Source organism: Protomyctophum parallelum, assembly GCF_964188405.1.
Source record: "Protomyctophum parallelum genome assembly, chromosome: 5".
NCBI lineage: Eukaryota > Metazoa > Chordata > Actinopteri > Myctophiformes > Myctophidae > Protomyctophum > Protomyctophum parallelum.
The window spans coordinates 46796837-46813256 of record NC_139702.1 but is presented as its reverse complement, the minus strand read 5'-3'; the positions used below and the strand labels follow the sequence as shown (position 1 = coordinate 46813256).

The 16420-nt window shown below is 40.9% G+C and overlaps 3 protein-coding genes across 5 annotated transcripts; all 3 read right to left on the bottom strand.

Annotated features, from left to right (window-relative positions):
* Window positions 1-272: 272 nt before the first annotated feature.
* On the bottom strand, window positions 273-2480 carry LOC310859393 (uncharacterized protein). Of its 2 annotated transcripts, none has more exons than XM_083765917.1 (2): window positions 2182-2480; window positions 273-1641 (listed from the first exon to the last, which is right to left on the bottom strand). In XM_083765917.1, the coding sequence occupies exons 1-2, from the start codon at window positions 2387-2389 to the stop codon at window positions 740-742; spliced, it is 1110 nt and encodes a 369-aa protein (XP_083622043.1). In that variant the 5' UTR covers window positions 2390-2480; the 3' UTR covers window positions 273-739. The 2 variants fall into 2 exon arrangements, with proteins under 2 accessions (XP_083622043.1, XP_083622044.1); XM_083765918.1 differs by having other exon boundaries at window positions 2188-2480.
* A 2895-nt stretch (window positions 2481-5375) lies between these two features.
* On the bottom strand, window positions 5376-9988 carry LOC310859394 (uncharacterized protein). Of its 2 annotated transcripts, none has more exons than XM_083765919.1 (3): window positions 9690-9988; window positions 8832-8960; window positions 5376-6687 (listed from the first exon to the last, which is right to left on the bottom strand). In XM_083765919.1, exons 1-3 carry the CDS (start codon window positions 9886-9888, stop codon window positions 5930-5932), a joined length of 1086 nt encoding a protein of 361 aa, XP_083622045.1. In that variant the 5' UTR covers window positions 9889-9988; the 3' UTR covers window positions 5376-5929. The 2 variants fall into 2 exon arrangements, with proteins under 2 accessions (XP_083622045.1, XP_083622046.1); XM_083765920.1 differs by having other exon boundaries at window positions 8832-8948.
* A 1057-nt stretch (window positions 9989-11045) lies between these two features.
* On the bottom strand, window positions 11046-13118 carry LOC310858397 (uncharacterized protein; the record flags this gene model as incomplete). The annotated part of the gene is made up of 2 exons (XM_083764505.1): window positions 11046-12669; window positions 12920-13118. The coding sequence occupies 2 exons, from the start codon at window positions 13116-13118 to the stop codon at window positions 11687-11689; spliced, it is 1182 nt and encodes a 393-aa protein (XP_083620631.1). The 3' UTR covers window positions 11046-11686.
* Between the last annotated feature and the right edge of the window lie 3302 nt (window positions 13119-16420).

The window sequence follows — 16420 nt, the reverse complement described above, 5'->3', positions numbered from 1 at the left end:
CACAAAAAGGGAAACGCAAAAAGTGTAAGTTAGTGCGCTCTGTCAGTGTATTACAATACACACACAATCTAATTCAAGGTCATGTATCATTCTGCCCTGTCTGTTAGCTACCGATTGATTGTATACTTTATTTGCAATAAGCACAGGAAAGTAGTTCAATACGAGGTATGGCTTGTTTCCATCCAACCAATGTGTGCTGTGTGACTTTAGCCATATTTATGCTTCATCCCACCACAACTCTGACAACCCAATTATATACTAATTATTAATACACTCTCACTTCATGTAGCCTCATTAACTGAAGAGAAATACTTGAAAGGACAAATTTCACCTCTAAACCTGTGATGTGACAATAAAGTTGTTCTGATTAATGTGTTCTCAAGGACAGCTTGAACAAAACATGTTAAACAAAAAACTAATTACACTGTAGTAAGTACTCGTACTAGCAGACTTTCTGTGTTTCCCTCAAGTTTGTCCCAGTGTGAATTGTTATGCAGCAAAGACTTTGACACATTGATACTGTGATGCGAGACTATATATACACTCTGGAATGTTCCGTATCATCAAGATATGGCATAAATGTTGTCTTTTCCAGTTTTTAAAGGTTGCATCACAAAGTGATGAACTTTTCTGAACTTGATATTGAGTTATTTGGTCAAAAGATTTTGTCCATATTGAACATTACATTTCAGACATTATGAGATTATATCTGTGGGCATCCATTTTGCCACATTTGTTGCTAAAAATAAGGATCCTCATCTGTGTGCAATCTCATATGAGTGTTAAGGTATGATCGCCGAGTAAACGACTTCTCACAGACAGGGCAAGAGTGAGGTCTGACCCCGGTGTGAACTGCCATGTGAACTTTGACGGTTGAGCTATGAGTAAACAATTTCCCGCAGACAGGACAAGAGTGAGGTTTGACACCGGTGTGAGTTCTCATGTGAACATTAAAGTTTGAGCGTTGAGTAAACAATTTCCCGCAGACGGGACAAGAGTGAGGTTTCACACCAGTGTGAATTCTGTTGTGCACAGTCCACTGGTCTCTACGAGCAAACTCCCTGTCACATTTAGAACATTTGAAAGCTTTGTGTCCTTTGTGACTCTCCTCCACATGCTTTATCAGGTCTGAGAATGAGGGAAACTGCTTTCTGCAATAATGGCAAATCTTTTGCTCCATAGAGAAAGTATCATAGTCACTCTGGCTGAACGTCAAGCCTGATCCTTCACTCTCGTTAAAATTGTTTGCGACATCATGGTTTGCGATCACAGTTTCTGTGGTATGACAAGGAATCAGCTGACTGTCACTGGTGCTTTCTGATGTAACAAATCCTTTTGTCACAATGTTGTAAATACTGGTCTCAGAGTCTGGAATGATGCTCAGGTCCACCTGTTCCTCTTTTACTTGTGGACACTGTCGAACAGTTTCATAGGTATAAGTCGGGATCAGCTGACTGTCACTTGTAGTTTGTGATTCAACAAATCCTTTTGTCCCACTGTTGGAAGTGTCAGAGTCTGGAATGTTGCTGAGGTCCACCTGTTCCTCTTTAAGTTGTGAAGACTGATGTTGAGCAGCCTCATCCTTCTGTCTAGGGTTCAGATGTTGTAAAGGAAGCACCTCCTCAGAGACTGTCTGGGAATCTGACAGAGAGCAAACAATTACTGACTATGAAGACTATGTGAAATTACACGTACAAGTGACCTGTTTTCTTTGGTATTTTCATTCTCATTTTAATCTGAATGTGAACTGAAGATGTGCTATAATGTAAACGATGAAGAAACTGAGAAATATCATCATAGGCCTATAGTTCATAACAACTCATAAATATGTTAATGTGTTTTAAGCAAACAAACAAGACGCAAAAGTAAATGAAGTTTCTAAGTGAATCAATGTATTTGAAAGTCAAACTGTGACATGCATATGTGCACTTTCAAAATATGTAGGGCATTTTAAAATCAGATTTTATGTTTGTTTCATCACTTCAGTTTCACTTTATCCTGTGGTTGAGTTATCCGTCCTGATTGGATAAAATCGTTATCTCGCCCTGAAAAAGAGGTGGAGAAACCTCACTGATTCTGAACAAACTATCTAATCATCAGAATAGTTTACTTCTACCAATAGCAAAATAAAAATAAAAATCGTTTTCAATGATTCACTTATGGGAACAAACAATCACTTACACACACTTTTAACTGGTGGAAGGATGTGAGTCTTTACTATGTTCAGGTGTCGTATGTCTTGTTTCAGCTGGTCCACCTCCCTCTTGGACTGGACAACTTGCTCTTCATATTCACTGATGGTTTTCTCAAGAACACCAAAGATCTCCACAGCAGCTGCTGTCAGTCGTTCCTGGATAAACAATCTAATGACCTGTTGTCTTCCTAACATTTTGGACCAAATACCACTCTCAAGTCAAATCGCCGTTGTACACAAATGCCAAAAAAGTACAAAGACTGACGCTGACGATAGCATGGACTGGTCTGAACTTGAAGATGTTATTGTTCCTAGAACAGTAGAACTCCCTGCTTCCGGGTTATGTCAAACATTGTAATGTGACGCTACCGCCATCTGCTGGCATGCAGATTGCAGCTCTGTGAATAAAACCTACACTAATACAGAAACCTTTTCATATGCTACTGGGCTGGCAATGCCCAAGCACATCAAAGCCTTCTACAAAAACCTAGGTGTTTGTAAAGATGATTTTAAAATGGCAATGGTAACAACTGAGGAGGTACTTAAAAAACTGAGTGCCCTCCAACCCCACAAGGCCACTGGCCATGACAACATTCCCTCCAAATTTCTCAGAGACTCAGCCATTTCCATAGCTCCAGCAGTCATCACCCACATAGTAAACCTCTCCATCAAACAGGGACAGGTCCCCCAATATTTTAAACTGGCCAAAGTAACCCTCCTGTACAAAAAAGGGAGTAAATTAGAACCCGGCAACTACCGCCCTATTTCTATTCTAAGCTCCATCTCGAAAGTGATGGAAAAAATAGTCTATGAACAGGTTGAAAAGTATCTTGCCACAAATAAATTGCTGTACGAGTTCCAATCTGGTTTCAGAACATCCCACTCCACTGACACATGCCTCCTCTATTTGAGCAACCACATCAAACACGAGGTGGATGCTGGAAAATACTGCGGCATGGTCATGCTGGACCTCCAAAAGTATTTTGACACCGTGAACCACTACTGGTTAACAAGCTTAAAGCTATTGGTTTTGATAGCACATCAGTGAGCTGGATGCAATCCTACCTGGAGGGGAGAGAACAGATGGTGGAGGTGAACGGAACACTGTCCCCCCCCCCCCCCCTCCCAGTGAGCTGTGGCGTCCCACAAGGAAGCATACTAGGGCCTTTACTGTTCCTAATATATGTTAACGACATGACATCAGCTTGTGACTGCAACTTGTTCCTGTTCGCAGATGACTCAGCACTGCTGGTCTCGGACAGGAACAAACTGCAGGTTGAAAAGACCCTCAGCTCTGAACTCGGTAGAATCTGCACCTGGCTCGCTGATAACAAACTATCCTTACACCTTGGAAAAACTGAATCCATTCTCTTCGGATCAAATAGTAATCTCAAGGCAGATGGCTTCTTGGTTAGAGTGGGTGACAATATTATCACACGAAAAGATCAAATTACCTACCTAGGTTCCATCCTGGAGGCCAATCTTTCTGGTGATAAAATGGCCACCAACGTAATCAAAAAAGTCAATCAACGAACAAGATATTCCTTTACAGGATCTCCTCACTGGTCAACAAAAACACCTTGAAGACCTTAACAGGAGCACTCGTACAAGGTTTCTTTGACTATGCATCCACCTCTTGGTACCACAGCACCTCAAAGGCTCTTAAAACAAGGCTCCAGACCTCCCAAAACAAACTGGTCAGGCTCCTACTTGGCCTCACCCCCCGAACCCACCTCACCCCTGCCCACTTTGACAGGCTGGGATGGCTTAGGGTCGACGACAGAGTACAGCATCTTGCAATGGGTCTGGTCCACAAGATTCACCACCAAGATACCCATGTACCTGTCTGAATACTTCCTTAATGTAAACGAAGTCCACACCCACAACACCAGAGGGAGTGCAACTAACCATGTACAACCCAGATTCGGCACAAACAAGGGTCTAAATTATTTCGCTCCTATGCCACCAAAATGTGGAACGCCCTACCAACAGTCATTAAGACATGTGGAATCCCTTGACTCCTTCAAAACCGCTCTCAAACGGCACCTACGGATGGCTGCAATTCGAAACTGGCCTCTGTAAAATCTGAATCCCCCCCCCCCCCCCCCATTTCCCCTCACTGTATATGTATCTTTTCCCTTTTTGCTTCCTATATGATGAATTCCTGTTCTGTTCTTTAGCTACATAGAAGTGTCTATTTGTATGTCTCTAAATGTTTTGATGAATTGAACAATGTGGACCCTGTTGTAAACAAGTGTAATGCTTAATTGGGTCGTCCACTCACAGTTATCAGTCTTTGTATTGAGTTTGTGCTTGAAATGTACTGTAATTCTACAAACTGTTAATAAATATTTCAATCAACAACAAAAAAATGCAGCTATACAGCAGTAGCTGCTATAATGGAGGAAACACAAAATGCCAGGAAAGTCATAAACTTATCGCAGATCTTTTAGCATGTGAGAAATTATAAGTGATAAAATACATTACATTTGACCGTATATTTGACTCTTGTGTTATATTCTTGTGAAATATTCAGTAAAGTATTCTGGTGAAATATTCAGTAAAGTATATAAAATAGCTCAAAGGGTACATATTCAGTCAGACAACTCACCCCGAAAGTGGCCGAAAGTGAAGACAACTCACCCCGAAAGTGAAGACATCTCACCCCTGGTGAGTTGTCTTCACGTTCGGGGTGAGTTGTCCGGACAACTCACTAAAAAGGGTGAGTTGTCTTGTTACCTTTTAAACAATGACAATTTCATTAACTCTTGCATACATTTTGCGTAGTAGTAGGGATGCAAATTATTGCTTAATTTGATCATTGATAACCTTATTGATCGATTAACCGGTTAGTTGATAAGCAGCGTGTTTTTATCTGGGAATTTCCCTCAATCAGGTCTAACATAAAAACTAAATTGTGCTGATATACAGAATTTATACAATTTATTATTATTTATTAGTTCATTTGACCATTTGAGATACAGGGCCAGGCAATGGCATATTTTATGAGGAATAAAGTGCGTTCCTCGGCAATACAGCGTTACATTAAAAGAAAACCGCCCAATCACAGAACCGCATAATTTTCAATTAATTGTTAACTGTTTAATTTTAATTGAAGAATTTCTTAACGGCAATTAATCCATTTTCGATTAATTTTCTATCAAATCTTGTATGCTATGGCATAGGAGCACTGCAATCATCCAGCTGTATGACAGAATAGACTTTATTACAAAATAAAAAGCATCAGAAGTTGGCTCAATCGAGGCCTAGTTCAATATGCAAAACCATTTTACACAATATTATGTAGTACATCTATCAATCTATCATTGACCTAAGAAAAACATTGAAGACCCCTGTTGTAAATATTTTAAGAGCCAATGGCTGTCTGAGGTCCTCACATGGTAACATGTAACCATGTACCAGTAAATACAAATGTCTCAATTTATGTAGCCCTCTCATTAAACAGAATAAAAATGCTTGAATTATTACACATCATGAACTCACATTGTTGCTGACATCCCAGGACAGCTTGTATAAAACATGGACAGCAAACGTCACAGTAGTAGCAGTATTAGTAGTAGCAACAGTTTCACCTGCACCATCAAGTTTGTACCAGTGTGATTGCCACCAGTTATACAGCAAATAGACTTTCCTCAAAGTTGTCTAAATGTTGTCTTTTCCATGTTTTTAAGGTATACAGTACAGTGATGTAATTGTATGAACTTATAGCTTATATCAATTTTGAGGTGTTTGGTCAAAGATATCATATTTGATTTTGTCCATATCGTCCATTTCACGATTTCTGTGGGCAACTATTTTGCCAGAATAAGGCTTCTCGCCAGTGTGAACTCTCATGTGATCTTTAAGGGTTGTGCTTCGAGAAAACGATTTCTTGCAGACAGGACAAGAGTGAGGTTTGACGCCGGTGTGAATTCTCATGTGAACGGTAAAGTTTGAGCGTTGATTAAACAATTTCCCGCAGACAGGACAAGAATGAGGTTTTACACCAGTGTGAATTCTATAGTGAATAGACAACTTGTCTCTACGAGCAAACTCCTTGTCACATTCGGGACATTTGAAGGCTTTCTGTCCTATGTGAGTGTCCTCCACATGCTTTACCAGGTCTGAGTATGAGCGGCACTGCTTTCTGCAAAAACGGCAAATCTTTTGCTCCATGGAGAACATATCGTCATCACTCTGGCTGAACGTCAAACCCAATCCTTCACTCTCGTCACATTTGTCAGCGTCATCATGGCTTGCGACCACGGTTACCATGGTATAAGGAGGGATCAGCTGACAGTCACTGGGGATTTCGGATGTAAGAAATCGATTTGTGCCACTATAAATACTGGCCTCAGAGTGTGGAATGATGCTGAGGTCCACCTGTTCCTCTTTAACTTGTGGAGACTGATGTTGAACGGCTTCATCCTCCTGAATGGACATAGGGTTCAGCTGTTGTAAAGGAAGCAGCTCCTCAGAGACTGGCTGGGAATCTGACAGAGAGATTGCAAACAATTAAATTACTATGAACATGTACTGTCTGAAATGAAACTATTAAAACAAACAAATAAATAAATAGAAATGTCATCATATTAGTCCAAAGCAAGTCATTACAGTCATATTATGAACATTTTAATTTGTAAACATCAACCCAATACACCAAACCATCGATAAGTGTTGGAAAGCGTCTGTGGTCCAATATCTGTTGTAGTGCGTGCGATGTGTACATGGTCGTAACGGGTTGCTCGTAGTAGTGGTGGTGAAGTCTCGCGCGCCTGTTCTCAAACCGCCATTAGCAGTGGGGTGACGGATAGGGGTCAGCGGGGGTTAGAGCTCTCATTTGTAGAGCTCTCTGGTGGTTGGTTTAGTGTTGCTGCCTAGGAGGGGAAGCAGGTGCCCTTTCGCAAGTGCAATGGAGGTAGTGCTCGCTGTATACTTTTTGTCAGAATACAGCGCATATGTTATATCGCTACAGTGGCGCTGCATGCTTGTAAAATATCAGACGCAATAAATGTGACTATGTTTGACTCATCAAAAACACCAAAAGATGCTAAAAGAACTATGGTGCAAGCGTAATGTGCCAGCTGTCAGGTTTAGATAAATGTATATAAAATATAAATTAAGAGTTATTTTACTTACTTACCAATATCATAAGCGCTTTGTCCTGCTTTTGTCTGAGGCAAATTGGAACTAAATCATGGGACAACCTACAGCTATTTTACTTGAAGTAACTTGAAGATTATTATAAAGGTGGATTACTTCAGAGGGCAAAGCTCGTGCCCCATGTGTTGAGTAGCTATTGATAATATATTGCTCATTAGTTGAAGCAAAACAACATGCTGGCTGTGTGCGCACTGCACTGCAGGCACACACTGTTTATCGTTTTCTTAAATTTATATTTTTTGTCCCACGATTTTGTAACCAATTTTTCACCCCTGTGTCAATCATCCTGTGATGTGATCCTGGGCTCTACACACCCTCCGCCAACCTATGGAGAGCAACGGACTTAACTCATGCTTCCTTCATGCTTGAGTGTCCAAGTTGCTCCTTTACACCTGACAGGGGGGAGTTTCCCTGGTTGGACGTAGCGCGTGGAAGGAGCACGTTATTCCAACCAGTTCCTTTCCCCTCCATCAGGCGTCCCGGCTGGCCAGGGGGAGGCAGTTTAGAGACCAGGATTACTGCATGTTTTTGTGAGGGTACCTACCCTAGGGGACACGGGGAGAACATGCAAACTCCACACAGAAAGGCCCTTTCGCCAACCCCGCCTTCGGGTATGGGCACTGATGACGCGAAGGAGGAAACACGCCACCAGCACCCACAGCGCCCCGAGCGGGAATCGAACCCAGGACCTTCTAGCTGTGAGGCGACAGCACTACCAACTGTGCCACCGTGCCCCGTGTTTATCGTTTTAAGATGACATGAAATAAGACTGATATGATAAACCAAACAGTTTAGTTGACCTTTTTAATACATTTTTAGATGAAAGGCACAGGTACAGGCATACAAAAAAACGCACATAAAACATAATTCAAATTCTTTGCCAACTACAATCAGTGGCTTGCCCCTTGCCTCATTTAAAAAAAATCCTACCCACAAACCCCTGTTGACAAAAAAAGAGAAAAATATAGTAATGATAACAATTAAATACAACATAAAACTTGATTTTTTTAAATTAACAACAAATTGTAAATAATACATAAAAAATAATCCCTCCCAACCCACCCCGACATAGGCCTGAAAAGAAAAATAAATGGGCAAAGATTTCAACAAAGACCAAAAAGAAAAAGTTTAGTTGACCTTTTAACCTTGTGCCTACAATACATCCTAGGTAAGCTGTGCAGTCGTGGTCATCTGTATTGCTATCATTTCTCAAATGATTTAAGAATGCTTGCATTGCGTGGCAGGCCTGTTTATGAGTTTTTGTTGTTGAAAAGCGAAAGAACAGCAAGTCATATTCTTAGGATGAAACTAGCAGTCGACTGTCGGTGTGGAGACTGGATTCAGCAACTTTTTCTACACCTTTCAACTGCCTGAACTCCTGACTTCACTTAATTCGACTTAGGAGTCTGTAGTAGTCTGGACAACAAAGTTTAGTGAGTACTGTAGCCTGCTTTAAATGGAAAGCTTGTTTTACCTGTTACCTGTTCCTCTTTAACTTGTGGAGACTGATGTTGAACGGCCTCATTCTCCTGGCTGGACATCAGCTCCTGTCTAGGGTTCATATATTGTAAAGGAAGCAGCTCCTCAGACACTGGCTGGGAATCTGACACAGAGACAGAGACAGAGACAGAGAGAGAGAGCAAACAATTACTGACTACGAAGACTATTGATGTTTGACATTTATCATCAGACCTGTTGTACCAGTTTTCCTTAGTAGAAAGTTAAGTGACAATAAAGTTGAATGTGAAACATAAGATGTGCTATAATGTAAGATTCTACCCAAAAGGATTGTCTCAACTCATCTCATTACAGTGATCTGGTTCAAATTGAAATGTGTTTTGTAAAGCTTGTTTTAAGCAAACACACAAGGGTGCAAAGTGTACAATTACAAAGCATTCATTGAAGTTTCTAAGTGTATTTTGATTGACAGTTCTATTGACATTAATAGGCTACATTAATAGAATATTCAAATCTATGATCACAAAAATGTATTCGTTTAATGGACCAATGCACCGTTAACATACGCATTATACTTAAGCAAGCCTTAAGTCGATTAAATCCATTGCATTCATGTTTTTTGTATTAATTTTTATTTTAATGTTGTGATTTTTTTTTTACTAGTATAATTTGTATGTTTAGGATCCCAGGAAGACTAGAGGCTCTTTCATGTGTCTCTAATGAGGATCCTTTAAAAAACATAAATTAAACATGTTATCCAAACTCTTAAGTTCCATCCTCATCATCCAATCAGAAGAGAGACCCCAAAAAGATAATTTATCAGCTTCAATTTCAGTGTTCCAGTTTCAATTGCCACTTTCTCGACTAATCATACCTATTTTGCGCAGCTGTATGTGAGGTTTTACTGTGTTCAGGTGTCGTATGTCTTGTTTCAGCTGGTCCACCTCCCTCTTGGACTGAACAACTTGCTCTTCATATTCACTGATGGTTTTCTCAAGAACACCAAAGATCTCCTCAGCAGCAGCTGTCAGTCGTTCCTCGATAAACAATCTAATATGTTGTGTTCCTGACATTTTGGACCATTGACCACTCTCAAATCAAAGAAATCACTGTTGTGCAAAAACGTACAAAGACTGAAGAAATCTAGACTAGAGTAGAGCGTATGACGATATTGTTGTTCAATGTTGTTTTGGTAAATGACTATGTTGCATCTGCTTCCGGGTAATGTGACACGCACACAGTACTCAAACTGACTTTACCGCTATTGCCATCTGCTGGCCTGGATGGTTTTACCTTCATTCAGCCCTATAATAGTGCAGTTCCAAGTCTACCTGTTCAGCTTTCTGGATCTGGAGGATGTCAATTGTACTAAGTTTAAACAGGTGAGAGGGCTTTTATCCAAAGCGCTTTACATTGATTGTGCATTACATTCACTACACACACACACCAATGGCGTTAGAAACCATGCAAGGCACCAACCTGCACATTGGGAGCAATTATGGGTTCAGAGTCTTGCTTCGACACTTCGACACGAACTCTGGGGGAGCCCGGCATCAAACTGGGAACCTTGCAGTTGCCATCCAGCCCTCTGATGGAAACTCAAATACCCCTTGGTATTGACAAATAGTTTCAAAGATGACATAGTAGCTTATCACAAGGCTGCCACACCCCAGACATACCCCAGGGAGAGGAATTAGACGTTATAATAAAATAAATATGATTTCCATGAAGGCGCTTTCCTGTTTTTGAATGACAGCAGACCATTACTTTAAGAGGTGAAGAAAACACTAATAAGCAACCAACCAGTAAGCAACCAGTCAGCAAGGTCTTAACATATACAAACATAATCCAAGGATGTATAGGAAATAATACAAATAATAATAATCATTCATAATCAGAATTTGCCCACCCAGACGGTAGCGATTTGTAAAATTTGACTATTGTGAATGATCTTCAAAAATAACAGATCTACAAGCTCACGTGTTACAATGTGACACATTGTGAGCTTGTAGACCTGCTAGACTGACTAATGAAAATAATGCAGAAGTATAAACCTTAAATTTAAAATGTACCTTACTGAAGTCATATCATATATCATGAGAGGATGTAGAATATGCACATTGACAGGTGGGTGCTGGGCAAAAGAGACTTCAGTTAAGATGGATGGAGCCTGCACACCATATAATGGTACATTTACATTATACTTCTTTATTTGTTAGTTTGATCTCACATAATCTGATATCATATATCAGATTAGTGAAGAAAGAGCAGGATTTTCTTTGCTGCACTCACTGTCAGCTACTGTCCACTGTGTGCTTTGTGACTCTACCCATCCATGCTTCATCACACCATAACTCTGACAACCAGATTAAAAAATGCACTCATATTTCTCAAATTATGTAGCTCTCATTAACTGAAGAGAAATACTCTTTTGCCTGACACATTTGGATAAAGGTAACCACTAACTACAGACTGCAATCTTGTTTAACATCAACCATTTGTTTTCAAGCAGGACAGCTTCAGCTTGTATAACAAACTATGTGCATAACGAGTAGAAGACGCAAACAGTCTCCATGCTTCATGGACTAGTCTCGTGTGAACCTCCAAGTTTGTATGAGCGTGAATTTGTTTTCCAGACATTATGAAAAAGGACTTTCCCCTTAAGGGCACAGCTATTCTATTAGGGCTTTATTATTACTGTGTTATGACATCACATACTGTACACTCTGGGATTTCCAATATATGGCATGGCATACATATATTGTACAAGTGTTGTATTCCAGGTTTTAAAGGTTGTTGCATTACAGCAAAGTGATTCTAGCTGTATCAATATTGGAAAAAATATATTGATTTTGTCCATATCGCCCAGCCCTACATCTGACACCCCTTGTGATGATCGTTGTTGTGAACTGTTTCGCCACATTTGTTGCACAAGTAAGGTTTCTTGCCCGTGTGCACTTTCATGTGAGTTTTAAGGCATGAGCGTTGAATAAACGATTTCCCACAGACAGTACAAGAGTGAGGTTTGTCGCCGGTGTGAATTTTCATGTGGACATTTAGGTTTGAGCGATCAGCAAACAATCTCCCGCAGTCAGGGCAAGAGTGAGGTTTGATGCCAGTGTGAACCCTCATGTGATCTTTAAGGGTTGTGCTCCGAGAAAACAATCTCCCGCAGACAGGACATGAGTGATTTTTGATGCCGGTGTGAATTTTCACGTGAGCTTTAAGGTTAGCGACCTGAGTAAACGATTTCCCGCAGACAGGACACGAATGTGGTTTTACACCGGTGTGAATTCTATAGTGATCAGCCCAGAGGTTTTTACGAGCAAACTCCCTGTCACATTCAGGGCATTTGAAGGCTTTATGTCCTACGTGACTCTCCTCCACATGCTTCATCAGTTCTGCATATGAGTGGAACTGCTGTCTGCAAAAACGGCAAATCTTTTGCTCTATACAGAAGATATCGTCACAATAAGTCCGGATCAGCTGACTGTCACCGGCGCTTTCTGATGTAACAAATCCATTTGTCACAGTGTTGGAAATACTGGTCTCAGAGTCTGGAATGATGCCACAGTCCACATGTTCCTCTTTTACTTGTGTGGAATGTTGAACAGTTACCATGGTATAAGGAGGGATCAGATGACTGTCATTGGTGCTCTCTGATGTGACAAATCCAGTTATCCCACAGTTGTAAATACTGGTCTCACAGTCTGGAATGTTGCGGAGGTCCACCTGTTCATCTTTAACTTGTGGAGACTGATGTTGAACGGCCTCATCCTCCTGACTGGCCTTCAACTCCTGTCTAGGGTTCAGATGTTGGTAAGGAAGCAGCTCCTCAGAGACTGGCTGGGAATCTGACAGAGAGAGAGAGAGAGAGAGAGAGATCGATATTAAAATGTGTGGATAAAATTGATATCCCGAGTTCCTGACCTGACAATTTATTTTACAAACACACACTGTCTAGAGTCTAGACTAGTGTGTGTTTGTAAAATAAATTGTAGTCTAGTGTCTTAGCAGAGATTGCTCTCAGAACTTTAAACCAAATAAAAATCACTTTACAGTTTACACGCCCTTTAACTAAAAGGATAACTAATCATATCGTACCTGTAGTGCGCAGCTGTATGTGAGGTCTTACTGTGTTCAGGTGTCGTATGTCTTGTTTCAGCTGGTCCACCTCCCTCTTGGACTGAACAACTTGCTCTTCATATTCACTGATGGTTTTCTCAAGAACACCAAAGATCTCCTCAGCAGCAGCTGTGAGTCGTTCCTCGATAAACAATCTAATATGTTGTCTGCCTGACATTTTGAACCCAACGAACACTCTCAAATCAAATCGCTAGAAATGACAAAATGTCCCCCCCCCCCAGTACAGTACGGAGACAGAAGATAGCACGCTGAAACTGTTGAATCCGTGTTATTTTGGTGAAAAACGTTCCTGCTTCTTCTTCTTCTTCTTCTTGTGATTTCCGGCAGACTAGATGCTTTCAGGCACATTGCTGCCTCCCACTGGTCGGGAGTATATAGCCTACCTCCTTTCTGTCCATTATAACTTCTATGATAGCAGTCGTGTTGCTGCCATGAAATTAAGCACCGCTTTTACAGTCTTTGTTTTCTGTTGGGTGAAGAAGATTCTTGAGCGTCACATTGCTTGTGTGTCACCCACATAGTAAACCTCTCCATCAAACAGGAACAGGGGCCTATTTCACGAAACTTGGATTAACTAATCCAGGATTTAGGCCAAAGCCAGGCTTTTTTAATCCTGATCTTTACAGCCTGGTTTATTTCGTTCCACTAAAGCCAAGCGAGGCTCAGAATTGGTGGATTTGGCGAGCCGGGATCAGCAAGCCTGGCTTAATAGACAGTCTGGCTTTTTGTCTCTAGACCCCTTATGTGGATCACAGATTTACTGATCCTTCTTCTTCATGCGGTATTATGGCAGTTTGCATCCTTAATAGTTGCATTACAGCCCCCTTCTGTATATCTCATTATCTTTACTAATCTATTCAAGACTTACTGATACAAGGACTTAAGCTTCTAAAATAAATACTGCTGCTGTAATTAAAGAGAGAACATACTCTCAATAGTGGATAGACTGAATGATTAACTACCCCAAAAATATAGTTTACATTTTACCACTACTATTAACTTAAAACAGAATTCTTAATATTGTAAGCATAATGATATTGTCGCATTGTGATATTTGGCCATAACTCCCTCCTCTGAGGGAGCTACCTTTGGGGAAGGGGGTTGTTGTCCAGACAGGTCCGGGTCATGGGTTCATGTAGCATGCCAAAGTTTGTGCTATTGCCATTGAGAATGCATTGGGCGTTTAAGTTAAATAACTCAGAAACTACAAAACATTTCAAAGTAAAAAGTTCCAGCATGTGTCTCCACAGTAAGCTGAATTTTACAAAGAGTGAATGGAGTTTCTAGGTGAAAGTGATTTTTTTAAGTGCCACTATCTGCCTATAAATGTCTCAAATTTGAAAGCACTATATTTCTAAAACGATGAAACATTTCAAAGATTCCTTTTCAGGCACACATGTCCACCGTAGGATGAACCTAAATAGGTTTGAATGGGGTTTCAAGGTGTAAGTATGTAGGACTAGTAGTGGGTGAACTACTACGTTACAATGGTAATATGTTGTAAAACAATGAGTAATGGTAATATTTAGTGGTTTTCACTTTTACAATTTTTTTTTATAATAATATAATATAATAATTCTTCTTAACCGTGCACTTGCACGACAGCAAACCTATTCATGGGGAACATTCACCAAAAGCAGCTGATCTACAAGCTCACAAGCTGTCATGATGTTGTGCAGCCTATATATTTTGGTTATTTGATTTTATATAGTGCTTAAATTAGTCCTTTAATGCAGACCGATACAAATAAGGCAACATAAACCCATAATAATTGAATAAATCTGGAAAACATCATTGGTTTGTGATCAGTTTGACTGCTTAATGAACAGTAAAGACATCAGGATTAGGTTAAACCAGGCTGTTAGCCTGGTCCGGAGCAGGCTAAGTCCAAAGCATTAGTTTCCATGGTAACTTATGTAGCATCACTTTCATGAAACCGAATCAAGCCTCAACATATCCAGGTTAACTGGTTAAGTTAATCTGGCAAGATCAACCAGCTTTCATGAAACCGGTTAAGCACTGATCCAGGATATATTAAACCAGGATATGTGTTAAAGCCCGGCTTAATCTCTAATCCAAGTTTCGTGAAATAGGCCCCAGGTCCCCCAAGATTTCAAACTGACAACCACGCACGACTCATCCCACCATCTGTGTGTGTGTGTGTGTGTGTGTGTGTGTGTGTGTGTGCGTGGGTGTGTGTGCGTGTCCTGAATCAGCCCAATCAACCCCAATCCGTACTGAAACGGACACCTACATAATAGGCTACATATACATAGCCTACACACATTCAAACTGGCCAAAAACCCCTTGCACAAGAAAGGGAGCAAATTAGACCCCGGCAACTACCGCCCTATTTCTATTCTAAGCTCCATCTCGAAAGTGATGGAAAAAATAGTCTATGAACAGGTTGAAAAGTATCTTGCCACAAATAAATTAATGTACGAGTTCCAATCTGGCTTCAGAACATCCCACACTGACACATGCCTTCTCTATTTGAGCGACCACATCAAACCAGCCTCCAAAACGCTTTTGACACTGTGAACCACTCCATACTGGTTAACAAGCTAAAAGCAATTGGTTTCGATAGCACATCAGTGAGCTGGATGCAATCCTACGGGAGAGAACAGTGCAGCTGTGGTGTTCCACAAGGAAGCATACTAGGGCCTTTACTGTTCTGTTCCTAATATATGTATAAACGACATGACATCAGCTTGTGACTGCAACTTGTTCCTGTTTGCAGATGGCTCGGCACTGCTAGTCTCAGGAACAAGGTTGAAAAGGCCCTCAGCTCTGAACTCGGTAGAATCTGCAACTGGCTCGCTGATAACAAACTATCTTTACACCTGGGAAAAACTGAATCCATTCTCTTTGGATCTAATAGTAATCTCAGCAAGGCAAATGGCTTCTTGGTTAGAGTGGGTGACAATGTTATCAGACGTAAATATGAAATTACCTACCTAGGTTCCACTTCCATCCTGGAGGCTAATCTTTCCGGTGATAAAATGGCCACGAACGTAATCAAAAAAGTCAACCAAAGAACAAGATTCCTTTACAGGATCTAGTCCTCACTGGTCAACAAAAACACCTTGAAGACCTTAACAGGAGCCCTCGTACAAGGAATTAATTTCTTTGACTATGCATGCACCCCTGGTACCACAGCACCTCAAAGGCCCTTAAAACTAGGCTCCAGACTTCCCAAAACAAACTGGTCAGGCTCCTACTTGGCCTCACCCCCCGAACCCACCTCACCCCTGCCCACTTTTATAGGCTGGAATGGCTTAGGGTCGACGACAGAGTACAGCATCTTGCAATGGGTCTGGTCCACAAGATGCGATACACTACCAAGATAGTTACCCATGTACCTGTCTAGATACTTCCTTAATGTTAACAAAGTCCACGACTCCACACCCTAACACCAGAAAGAGTGCAACGAACCATGTACAACCCAGATTCGGCACA

Bases quoted from the DNA above. Each gene is read 5' to 3' on its own strand.
- LOC310859393 (XM_083765917.1), bottom strand. From the start codon at position 2,389: ATGTTAGGAAGACAACAGGTCATTAGATTGTTTATCCAGGAACGACTG. The intron at 1,642-2,181 runs GTAAGTGATTGT...GCTCTCTGTCAG, and splicing joins TCCACCAGTTAAAAGTGTGT to ATTCCCAGACAGTCTCTGAG.
- LOC310859394 (XM_083765919.1), bottom strand. From the start codon at position 9,888: ATGTCAGGAACACAACATATTAGATTGTTTATCGAGGAACGACTGACA. The intron at 8,961-9,689 runs GTATGATTAGTC...TCTCTGTGTCAG, and splicing joins CATACAGCTGCGCAAAATAG to ATTCCCAGCCAGTGTCTGAG. The intron at 6,688-8,831 runs GTAAAACAAGCT...TCTCTCTGTCAG, and splicing joins TAAAGAGGAACAGGTAACAG to ATTCCCAGCCAGTCTCTGAG.